Raw genomic sequence first — 12,293 nt, 5'->3', positions numbered from 1 at the left:
CAAGTTGTCACCTAAAGTACTAAACAGATATGTAGGCTTTTAATAGCTTCAAAAACAAATAACATGTCAAGCATACAAAATGTAAGATTTAATTTGCAACATGTTAACTGGTTTAAACCTTTGAAAAATTACTTTTTCTGAATAGCATTTAATTAATTACATCTAATTGAAAAATCAAGACCGTTGCAAGTGAGGTAAACTGGGAACATATACCCTCTTCATATGAAAGCAATTTTATATACTCTGGGCTATACTAATATTGAACATGATCATTCAAAAAAAAGAATAAATATTGTTAATATTTCACCAACACTTTTACTTCACGCACTTTCAACGGGTAGATGTAAACAACATTCAGTATGATTTTGCCACATTTTAATATAAAAAAATCATGTTTCAGATAACTCGCAAGCTTTTAAAATTGCTTCTTGTTGAAAATGAATCCTCAGATAAGCTCCACCTTTAGAGAATATACCTAAAAATTACAGTTAAGAGATATGGTCTGGGGAAGGAAATTGTGGAAAAGAAACAGGTTGTTCAGCAGCTGGAAAGCTATTAGGGAAAAGTTGCTGCAAAGTAGACATATTGTGTTACTTGCACACACATGTATGACGTATCAACCTCTTCTAACTTGCCTTTTTTTTTTTTAATGAGTAACTTCTGGGTTATCAGCAAGTGAAAATACAATATTGAAATACTTTCATTCTGGATTTGATTTCTTACAAATTTACAAACATGAAGCATAATAAAAAAACTATAACACATTCTGCATCCACAGATATAGGCAAGCGCACTTATTCCCAGACAAGACCGATGAAGATGTTGCTTGTTTGACTGCCTGATACAGGCTACGGCTGACCATTTGTGAGAACAAGAACAGTTAGAGAAATGGCTGTTTCATATAACAGAAAGCAGCACTATAATCATTGAAATTAAATATCAAATAAAATATATATACTCAGACTCCCCACATTTTGTTAAACCATGGCAGAGACTTTCTAAGACAGTCTCCATCCGTGGAGTGATCTGCAGTGCAAAACGGCTAACATTTCCTGGGACCAGACCACTCAGATTTTGGCAGAGCTGCATAAACTGGGATCTATGCTTTGTTTCAATTCATACCTTCATCAGGCTCCTGCTGATACAATTCCTCTGGATTCCCTGCTGGAATTCAAAACTCCTCTTTCCTTAGAGAAACGCTTTTGAGCAGAGATGCTTAAAAGCAGAGATGCTTTTGCCATTACCTTGTCTTCTCCCTTGGAGTCAATAGAGGAGGATTTGCTGGGCAGGGGTTTACATTTATAGCTGTCCATGACAGTTTTGCTGCATATAGCCACAGATTTTTCCTCTTAAATTGACTTAGATTATGCATTTATGGAAGATTATTTGGATTATATAGCAATTTTTAATGTTACATATCCGTATAGACAACATTAGCAGCAGGGAAGCTGTAGAAAGCAGGAAAGGGGGGCTGCAGAGTAAACATATTACTTTAGAGGCAATGCTGGGTAATCATTAAATTATAAAGAAACAGAGAATTGTTGCAGTGGCTTGAAGTGAAATTCCAATATTTATTTTCTAGAGAGAACAGCTGCCTGTCACTGTTGAAAACATTGGGGGAAAAAAAACGTGGAAAAAAATCCCAGTAAATAAAACCAGTAGTAGAGTACGTGAGAAGAAATGAGACTGCTTTCAGTAGCCTAAAAGCAAAATAAAATGCAGGCTTAGTACTGAAGCAGAATTTAAAATACATTTTTAAACTTACTCTTTCAAGTAATGAAAGTGTGGCTTTTAAAGCTCCTTCAGGACGTCCAAATGGGAAACAGTATCTTAAAAAAGAGAGGGAGAGAGAAAAAATGATAAGAGTTATAATATCTAAGTTAAGAGTGTACTTTGAGATGTAACTTTGTACACTACTTGCATTAAATTATGTTAATGGAAAACTCCCACATATAATGTATTAATGAATGCAGAAGGCCTCTTCAGTAGTCTACCATGGAGCATATATATAATATAGCAGTATCAGGCCACTGGCAGCTCAGGCCTAAGTATGGAAAAATATGAAAGGCAAAGAGAATTTCTTTCACTTTCTCAATTATGAACGATATTCAGTGATCTCTGATGAGCTTAATTGTCATCTCTCTGGAAAGAGGTACCATTTCTCATGTAGGCATGACAGCTACTGAAGCTGTAAAGGAACACTTGGTATGTTATATCCTGTTTAATATTGGATTAAGATCAGAATAAAATATCAGATGTCTAAGTTTCTGTAGATATACAGGAACAAAAATGTCTGTAGATATTCCATAATTTTTCCTATTTTATAGCTATTAAATAGCTTGGGAGAGAATTTTATGTTAATTTTTATCAGCTACGACTTAAACTAACCCACTTCTCTTACCAAATTCATAGCGTTATGTAAATAAAAAAGTGATCCTACTCATTGCTTTGTTTTTAATTTTTGTCTGCTGAATGATCCAATATATCATATCAATGAGGCTATACAGCTCAGGCAACCATAACCTCTCCTAATCCTGTCTAAAAATCTTGCTGGGATATCCCCAATTGGAAAAAGGATTTTTTACTTTGCTGAGATTATTTTTTTATTAATATTACTGACTTTTCTAATGGATAAAAGGATTCAGACCACTGAATTTTAGAAATACATTTTGTTCAACCAACATAAAGCCCTGTAAATCAGGTCAAAAAACGATTTCCAGCACACAGAATTCCAGTATTTGCTGTGCCTCATTTTGTTTCTTTCTGACTTCAGTGCTAAGGATTCTTGGGGAAGTGCTAACAAATTAGCAAAGCAAATTTAATGACTCTTCGGTTTTTAGGAGTTTTGTCTCCTCCTTCCTTTACTATATATTTGCATAATCCTTGAAGTGTTTTTCCACTGTTTACTTCTATAAATTTGTAGTGACAATTTTTGAGTATTTGTCACTGATTCCTAGAATATATTTAATACTTCAAATCAAAGTCTTCCTACCAAGTATGTTCTGCAATGTAAACGATGTAACAAGCTTCCACCATCCAATGAGTTTTAAATTCAAGGTGCAGGTAGAAGTCCCACAGTGGAGTAGGAGTTATTACAATTTATTGCAGAGACAACATGTATGAGCACAACAGAAGGGCCAGGCTTACATGTGCGTTTGGTCCAAGGAGCTCCTGACAGAGAGAAGCTGTCTTCTTGAGATAAACAGCTTAGAGAAATGGAAATATCAACATGTCAGGCCTAAAGCGATGCTGAGCAGTCCCATGTCCAGTGTCACAGCCCCTGTGCTGCTGAGGAGGCAGGCTGCAAGGCTCAGGGCAGATGTTTTGTGGCAAGCAGAGTTTCATCTCTTGGATAAGGAAATAAAGGAAGGAAGCATCTTCCTTCCCAAAAGGAATGCCCTGCAAGGAGAATCCTGCCTCTCTCTAGTTTAGTACAGAAATGAAGTCTCAGGTGAAGACTGCCCTGCTCTACACACTCAACCCTCCCCAAACAACGTTGTTATCAGCATGATAGATATCAGCAAATACTAGACACTTACCTCAACACACCAGAAGTAGGGACTTACAATGTAACTACCATATAACAAGCTTAGCCAAACAAAGAAAGTTGTGTTTCAGCTGTGGAACTGTTTGTCACAATGCGTTACAGAGGCCAAAAATACACATACGCTGTAAAAAGGATTAGGATTGACAGAGTGATGGTAGAAAGGTTGGTTATGTGTGGTAAACTAACAGATTTGGTGGTCTAGATGCCAATTTTATGCAAAAGTTCATAAACCATTACTAGCTAGAGAATAGAAGGATATCAGAGGAAACATCACCCCTGGTCTGCTCTGTTGCTTGTACTCCTTCCCTCAGCATCTTCTACTGGCCATTGCTGACCTGGAATAGCAGTTTTTACATTGACATTCAAACTCTTTGTTGAGGATGAGGGACTTCAGCTCCTTTAGAATGGATAAGTGTATCACTAAAACCAGCAAATGACATCATTCTATATCCAGAAAAAGTTTTAGCTGTGCTGTATCAAGATGTTATTTACTCACACAATATTTCTGATGAGCACTGTTCCAGGAACTAGTATGGCTCAGTCATTCTCATTCAGGCAATTCTCATAGAATTACAGAGAGCTTAAAGTTCAAATGGACCAACAGAAGTCAGGCATATATGCTCACCCAACCATTTCTACCATAGAGAAAATACAATTCACAAGATATACAAATGAACTCTACTCTTGGTTAAATTCAGTACAAATTAGTTATGCTATATTTAACATACTTAAAAGCTCTTTGCAGGTAGACAATTTTAGCTTCACTGTTTTGTTCAAGATCAAAATTGAACACCAGTATGACAATTTTTTTCTAGCCAAAACTTAGTATTATTTGAATAAATTATACACTTACCTGAAATGGCTTATTTGGCTTTCTAAAAGGGAGGAGAGTCTGTCTTTAATTTCCTCAAATCTTTCTTTCTCTTCAATGGATACTGTTCCAATTCCATCTGGCCTGTAATATTAAATATTCAATAAGTTTTGACATTTCTTTATCTATGCTGTTTATGAAAACCAAATATGTCTGAATCTGGGTATGCTTCTGATTTCTCTTTGAGCAGTGCTTTTTAATTTTAAAGTTTTCAGTTAACATACTTACTATTCTCTCTTTTTCCATTGCTTTGAAGGAAAAACAATAATTTATGAATATAGCCAAAGAACAGCCTTCAGCTTTCTGAGCTAAACTTTTAAGTTCAACTCATAAGCTGCTACTTGGTCACAATACCAACACGAGGCAGCACATAATTCTCCCAAATCATCCCCAAATATGTAGTATCCTATCTCAAGAAAATTAGTACTCCAGCACAACAGAGGGACCTACTCTAATCTTGTTGTCTCAATTTCAACTCTTTGAATCTCTAAGATATTTGTCCAGAGGCACAGTACTGCTGAAAGTGGTTTAAAAAAAATGTTGGGGGCAACCCACAGTAAGAAAGACCATAGTGAGCTGCATTCATGAATTCTCCTGCTTAGGGCAAGCATAGATTTTTGACCCTCCATCCCATATTGACAAACAGCAGCATATAAACAAGACTTCCATATGAATAAAGCATAAGGGATGCAACAAATAACTTTTCTTAAAAAAGCAGTGGCAAGTGTTTTTAAACAACAAATTTAAGTCCCAATAATTAATTATAGGCCTCTCATTAAGTAGCTTCAGCAAACACTTAAATTTTATCCTAAATGTGTTATCAAAGTCTATGCATTAAAATAATATAACAAAATTAAAGAAAATTAAATGTTTCCCAAATGTTATCTTTACCATACAATCACAAGTTTCCCATGTACAGCATACTTAAATATATAAATAAATAAATAAGTATATCAAAACTTTCAGTTATTCTCTTAACTACTAGTTCCTGGGTAACAACTATTGCTTCCTACTTCAGTTTACTACACTGACCCTAAGTTTGGATTCACTCTGTCCCTCCTCCAGAACCTCCAAAACTACATCTTACTGCATCTAGAACTGAATGATTTTGCTAAATCATTACTATATCTTTCTCCACCATACTTAAATCTAGGAGGGACAAGTTGCCACATAAACAATTCTTTCACCCCTTACATCACTTATATTTGTGATCTGTCAAGTCAAGGTGGAAAGCGTGCCTGAACTCTTTAAATTATTGCAAAGACAACACTAAAAATCTAATATGGCGGAGATACGTGTAACCAGGCACATCAATATACTATTGTATAAATTTGATGTGAAAGAGCAAATAACTTCTATTCTCTCTTTCGACGGATGCCAGGACACTTTACCTCAGCCTTCTGACAGATGGAACGTGCTCAAATTTAAGTAAATTTCACTGTCTGATTTCATTGTCAGGAGAGACTGTGCTCTGGAGTGATAAAGTAAATAGTTCTGTCATATTAAACTTCACTGAGGCATGTCATATATATGACAGAAAAGACCTAGGGGTCCAGCTAACAATAAGTGAGAAAGGTGAGCCAGTAGAATGTCATATCTGTCAACCCGCACTAAGACTAGGATCACTACATACTGGGGAACTGTCACTTCTCAGAGTTTGCTGTCATATAGAACCATGTTGACAACACCTAAAATTTTCAGAATTGTTAAATACATTTTCAGTGAATGTTTGGATAGCAACAAACATCTTAGAGGAAAAATAAAGAGTGAACAAAAACACGTTTGAAAAATGTACCATCTCTAGCAATGAAAAGCTCATCTCTTCAAAACATGCTTTTAGAAAACAGCACAAACTGAATCATTATTTTGTTTCTTCCTGATAGCTTTATAGCAACACACAAAACATAAAAAAATGCTACTTTCTCAACATAGTTCTGAGACACACTTTGTACTGCTGATCATTTTTTGCTTCTCTTGGGAATGTCTATCTACTTCTGAAAAAAAAGAATTCACAGTCTGACTCTGAGATGATCTTAGATGGAAAAATTAGAGAAATGGTTTTGAGATTCACACTCATTTTGTCTTCTAGATCTTTTATTTAATTCTTTTAAAGACAGAATAACCTAAAATAGTTCTGCTCTTGGCTGGTTATTTTTATTTATAGACTATTGTGCCTTCTAGAAAAATCAGACACAAGCAGTCATCTCCTATTGGATTGGTGGGATGAAAAAGATTAGATCACCCAGGAATTATGCAAGAACTATTTTGCAACTAAAACCCAAACAACAACTAATACATCTTTCCTACTATCCAAGATGTTATAGATGGTGATTTGGACTTGATTGTTCAATTCAAATCCACTGCTGAAAACTGGGACCACTTTTTCAAGAACTCAGCCAAGAAAAGCTATGGACTCTCTTGAGAACAGTACTTCAGAGTTTTCATGCTATTGTACATATGACACCACTTGAACATTATATTCCCAAGAAGATGAAGGCAAAGTGAATCTTCCTTTCCTCCACATTTTATTCCTCCTCCTTATTTTTCACAGCTGCTTTGGGGATTAGAAAGCTAGATGACAACTAAACAGTGAACAGAACAGCCTTCTCTTCTTCACTTTCATGAGTTTTCCATTTTCTGAGCGCTCTGTCAATTGGATTTGGATTGGCTGTCTTGTCTGTTTAGATCACAGTCTAACTGGCACAGACATAATGTTGTCTATAGTCACATCTCAACTTGTTTAATTCACTCAGACTTACATATAAGAAGATATTTGAGATAAATATGGGCCCAACCCTCATGAACTAGAGCTAGTAAATTCAAGTGGGAAGTAGCTGTTTGACCAGTAGAGATTGTTAAACAATGCCATCAAAATCAGAGGTCAACCAGAATTATTAAAAAAAAAAAAAAAAAAAAAAAGCCTTTTACTATGCCAAACTTGCAAAATTACAGTCCTGGTGGTAGTTGCTCTTGAGAAGGTGATGCATTAGGTGGTTTTGCCCTTGGAACTGACCATCTTTACTCACTTGATATAATCCTTTAAGGTCTGGAGTACCTCTAGAAACATTCTGATGTCTAGAGGTCTTAAGCCTGCAATCACTTGGCACATTGTAGGATTAAGATACCTCTGAATAGCTATGGCACAAGAGAGAAAAATGGTGTTGTAATACCAGTGGTTATTAGATATGATGGACACTGGGTTGATAGTAGATGGTTTTCAACCCTCAACTTTGGAAATAGCTTCTCCTAGTGGCCTATCAGAGGGTGAAATAGTTAAGTTAAGGGGCCTGTTTAGTTGTAACAGGCATGTGTATTATTAACTGAACGTGGCTGAGGGTTGTTTTCTTTCTGTGATACATCATCAATACCTTGCTTTTTGCATATTTGCATATCTTACAAATGCTTAAAGGCTTTTAGAGAAGTTTTCCTTGTTAAAAACATAGGTCATCACTTTGGCCTGCCATGAGAAGAAAAAGAGTAAGAGAGGAGGAATACACAAATTGATATTCTAATATGCACGTACACACAGAGATGAAAACAGCAAAGCTGACAAAAAGAATTGCCAGACAAAAAAATGAAATTATGATGAAAAACAAAATACAAGAAAAATGCTTCAGCTGAAGTCTTACTTCAGAACATTTATGCAACAAATTACCTTTCAATGGTGTAAGAAAAACAAAAACAAAACTTACAGGTCATCTTGGCTTCTAGAAACAAATTGTTTTAGAAGACTTCAGTGCTTTCTAAGAGCACTTGTTTTCAAATTCAGTAGCATGCACAATAAAATGAAAGAGCAGTGACAATTTTCAAATTAGCAAGATAAACGTTTGACTTCTTATTTCTTAGTAAACATAAAATTAAATTGTTCAGAGTTGTGATGAAGAGATTTGATTATTCATTTATCTAAACTTTAATAGCCAAATTTTCCTTTAAGACACAATCATGTTAATTAAGGCATTTGCAGTGTCCATGATTTATGCTAGATGAGTCTAAGAAAAATAATGATTTATAATATCAGCTTAGAAACAGGCAGAGCAGGCATCTTTTTTAACAGAAAAAGAAGAGAGCAAATTATCAGGTGGCATGTATATATAGCTTTAAGCAGCAGGCACTTGAAGACCAAGCATTTTGGTGTTTATATTAACTATTCTTCAAACATTCTTATAAAAGAAAATTGGCACAATAGAGGCTTCTGCTGCATGCATTTCTCAAGCTGATCCTACATCTGCTTACAGGTTGTACCATCTTTTTTAAAAGTATGAGAAAAAGACCAATACTGAAGGCCTCTAAAACAGATTAAAATGATAAATCAGGTTAATTTTCGTGATCTTTTTAGTCAGTTATATTCTAGATGGGAATCATTAAAGTCCTGCTGAAAGGCTAAACATGGTTTAAAATAATATTTTACCCAAGGCATATGAATATATATACGCATTAATCAGTTGAAATTACTGACAAAACAACCTATAATGTTTAGGGAAGGTGAGAGTATGTAATATTAGCTGTTCCTTCATTGCCGAAGATGTTGCTATTACCCTAAAACTTTGTTCTAATATTTCTTAGTAATGTATGATTTGTGATTTCTTTTCCATTGACAATTTCTCTGAGGCTTTTCAGAAGCAGATCTGTCTTGATGCGTTGAAAAAGGTGCCACTGTAAATATTTTAGTGACGGTAAAATTTGAGATGAGCAAATTTTAATTATCAGCACTTTCCAACACAGGACAGCATCCTTTCTTAAGCCAAAGGTGAGGTCAACATGGCTTCACTGAAACAGGGCCTGAAACAGGGCCAAGAATTCTGTTTCTAGCTTTGAATTCAGGAGAACTCTACTAATAACTTTTTGAGAGCTATTTACAACACCAACATGTAGAAAGCTCAGTCATTAATAGAATGATTGAGAGACTACACATCACAGGCTTGGGGTATGATCCTCATAAGAAGTGAACCACTTAAAAAGGTGAAAATGGATTAACTGAAAGAAGGTTTACTTTCCTATGCACTCCATTTATCTTGGAGAGTATCAGCTTCCAAAAATCAAGAATGAACTGGATGATGCAAAATGTCTGGCATGGGGCAGTACATAAAACTGAAAGGCTATTGAGAAAGTTCTCCTGTTCACAGCACTGGCCAATGAACCTTACTTAGAAAAGGGGAGGATTGCATTCACTTAAGAATAGGGATATAAATGTCCAAGGATTGACTAGTTCTCCCAGTTTTGAGAGAACACTGCTTCTCATCTAGAAGCACAAATACAGACAGCGTTTCAATCTTAAAATGTATATTTTCTCATTTCCATATTCTGGGGGAATAGTGACTAACTTCAAAAGACTTTTTTTGCTACATCTGACTTAAGGCTTTTGAAGAAGAACACACTTTCAAACACACGACATCAACTCCCAACTTTTTCCATCATTGTAGAGGACTGACAGAAAAATGAGGCAAATTACAAAAAGACTGCTCTTAAGTCTTTGGATGCTCTAACATGAGAGACAATTTAAATAAGATGCTGAAGGACGGATGGATTACAACTTCTGATATAACATGTTGCCTGATTGTCAAAAAAAGTAAAGAAGACCTTGTACCGCTATCATTACAACATAGACAGAACCAGAAAGTCTGTGGTATTGGGAGCGAATAAGAAGCACAGCAGAAAGAAGCACCTTCAACCACTTAAAACTAAATTGAAGTTCCACAAGATACGGTTAGCAACGGTTCAGACATTTCTTGAGAAAATAAATCATCTAAGAGAAAGTCTACACGTCACTCAAACATTTTTGATATACAAAAATATACATACAAAAACATAACACTTTAAGGAAGAATCACAGAATCACAGAATGGTTGAGGTTGGAAGGGACCTCTGGATCATCTAGTTCAACCCCCTGCTCAAGCAGAGTCACCTAACACATGCTGCCCAGGACCCTATCCAAGCAGTTTTTGAATATCTCTGAGGGTGCAGACTCCACAACCTCTCTGGGCAAGCTGTTCCAGTGCTCAGTCACCCTCACAGTAAAGAAGTTTTTCCTCATGTTCAAATGGAACTTCCTGTGTTTCAGTCTGTGCCCATTGCCTCTTGTCATATGGCTGGGCACCACTTAGAGGAGTCTGGCCCCATCCTCTTCACACCCTCCCTTCGGATATCCCCCCAAGTCTTTTCTTCTCCAGGCTGAACAGTCCCAGCTCTCTCAGCCTTTCCTCAAATGAGAGATGCTCCAGTTCCTTAATCATCTTAGCGGTCCTCCGCTGGAGGGCTTAATTCCAAAATTAAGTTCTGTAACATCAAAAACATGTGGATGTGGGTGATTTGATTCATATGCTGTACTTGGATTTCCAGAAACCTTTTGTTAAAAGTCTCTGACCAAAAGCTTTTAAGGCAACTAGGCAGCCCCTGAATAGCAGAGGAAGTTCTTATATTTATAGTGAAAACAGAGACAGTAGGAATAAACAGTGAGCAGCTGCAGTGGAGGGAAGTTATCAGTGGAGTTCTGAGTGATCTGTGCTGAGACCTGTGCTATTTTACAATATTCACAAACGACCTCATAAATGGCTAAGAACTGAGGTGAGACTTAGCAAAGGTAGTTATGCGGCATAGTACAGAATACCAGAAGGACCTTATGAAAACAAACTAGTAAATATAACTCAAAGTAAATAAACGTAAAGAAAAATCAGCCTTGACCTCACATTGGCTCCTTTGATGGTCATTAGCTGTTTCAGACAAAGATCTTGGTGTTATGATGGGTATTCCATGGAAAGGTGGTCAAGAGTGGCCAAAAAAGCAAACTAACATTAGGAATTACTAGAAAGTAATAGGGAACAGCAGAAAACATCCATACAGTCTATCCTGCGAATTATGAATGCATGGTCACTCATAATTCTTGAATAGGGAAGTAGTTCAGTCCTCTCATTTCAAAAGGATTTAATAGTAGTGGAAAAATTTCAGACAAGGAAATAAGGAAATCAGAAATATGGAACAGCCCCGGACAGGAACAACTGAAGACAACAGGACTCAGATGGCTGTGGATGGATAAGTGAAGGATAAGTTAGGGGGCTACAATAGAGATTTACAAAATCATAAATAGCAAAGAGATGATAGAGAAAGATTCCCACCACACACACACACCCTGTCTCTTCCAATGCCAACCGAGAATGAAATGAGACTTGAAGGAGTCAAGCTCAAAAAAAGGCAGAGTTCTTCGGGCAAGTGGAAGCTGACTTGTGGTCCTTGCTGCCAGAGCATGTTGTGGATGCAAAGGGCTCATGGGTGTAAAGGATGAGTACCTGAAACATAGGCTCACTCCAAGTTACTAAATAGGTATTAACCACATTTAGCTCAGAAAATATTCTGGGCTGCAGAGAGTTGGAAACTGGAACAGCACTCAGGAAATATTACACATGCTTTCCCTTTTCTTACTCCAACCAGGTGAATGCTGGAGACAGGCTACTGGATGAGTAGAAGCCTTGGGCTGACTCAGTATGAATGTTCTTCTATTCAAATACACATGTGCTGAAGATTTCAAAACCAGGGCAAAAAGAACGTACTTATCTTTGGTTTTAAACATATTTTTGTAGCATTACTTTCATCTTCACTTCTCATATATGAACTTTCAATAAATCATCTTTCCTTCTGAATAGAAAGGGGTATAATGGGGATATGCTTGAATTTTGAATTTTTCAATTCTGTCTGTAACTCAGCAGGTGGAAAGAAGTCACTTTGCACTTCGTATATTACCCACCAGCATCCATTTCAGACAAGAGGGACTGAATAGAAGTCACAGCATGAAAAGTAGACAAAAGTGAAGACAATGAGGAAGAAAACAATAGCTCCTACCTGGACTGTTTAGACTGAAATGTCAGCCTTCAGGAATATACTATC

General features: G+C 36.4%; 1 protein-coding gene across 10 annotated transcripts in view; it reads right to left on the bottom strand.

Moving 5' to 3' along the window:
- The window catches only part of CADPS2 (calcium dependent secretion activator 2), a 326,801-nt gene that overhangs the window by 87,098 nt on the left and 227,410 nt on the right, over positions 1-12,293 (bottom strand). For all 10 annotated transcript variants that reach the window (XM_064506973.1, XM_064506953.1, XM_064506939.1 and 7 more), the window contains exons 14-15: positions 4,401-4,502; positions 1,766-1,829 (exon numbers count right to left, since the gene is read on the bottom strand). In XM_064506973.1, coding sequence (XP_064363043.1) covers positions 1,766-1,829; positions 4,401-4,502 — 166 coding nt within the window. The remainder of the gene's footprint in view (positions 1-1,765; positions 1,830-4,400; positions 4,503-12,293) is intronic.

This window comes from Dromaius novaehollandiae, chromosome 1, assembly GCF_036370855.1.
Source record: "Dromaius novaehollandiae isolate bDroNov1 chromosome 1, bDroNov1.hap1, whole genome shotgun sequence".
Lineage (NCBI taxonomy): Eukaryota > Metazoa > Chordata > Aves > Casuariiformes > Dromaiidae > Dromaius > Dromaius novaehollandiae.
Note: the sequence above shows the minus strand (reverse complement) of the source record. Positions and strands in the feature narration are given on the sequence as shown.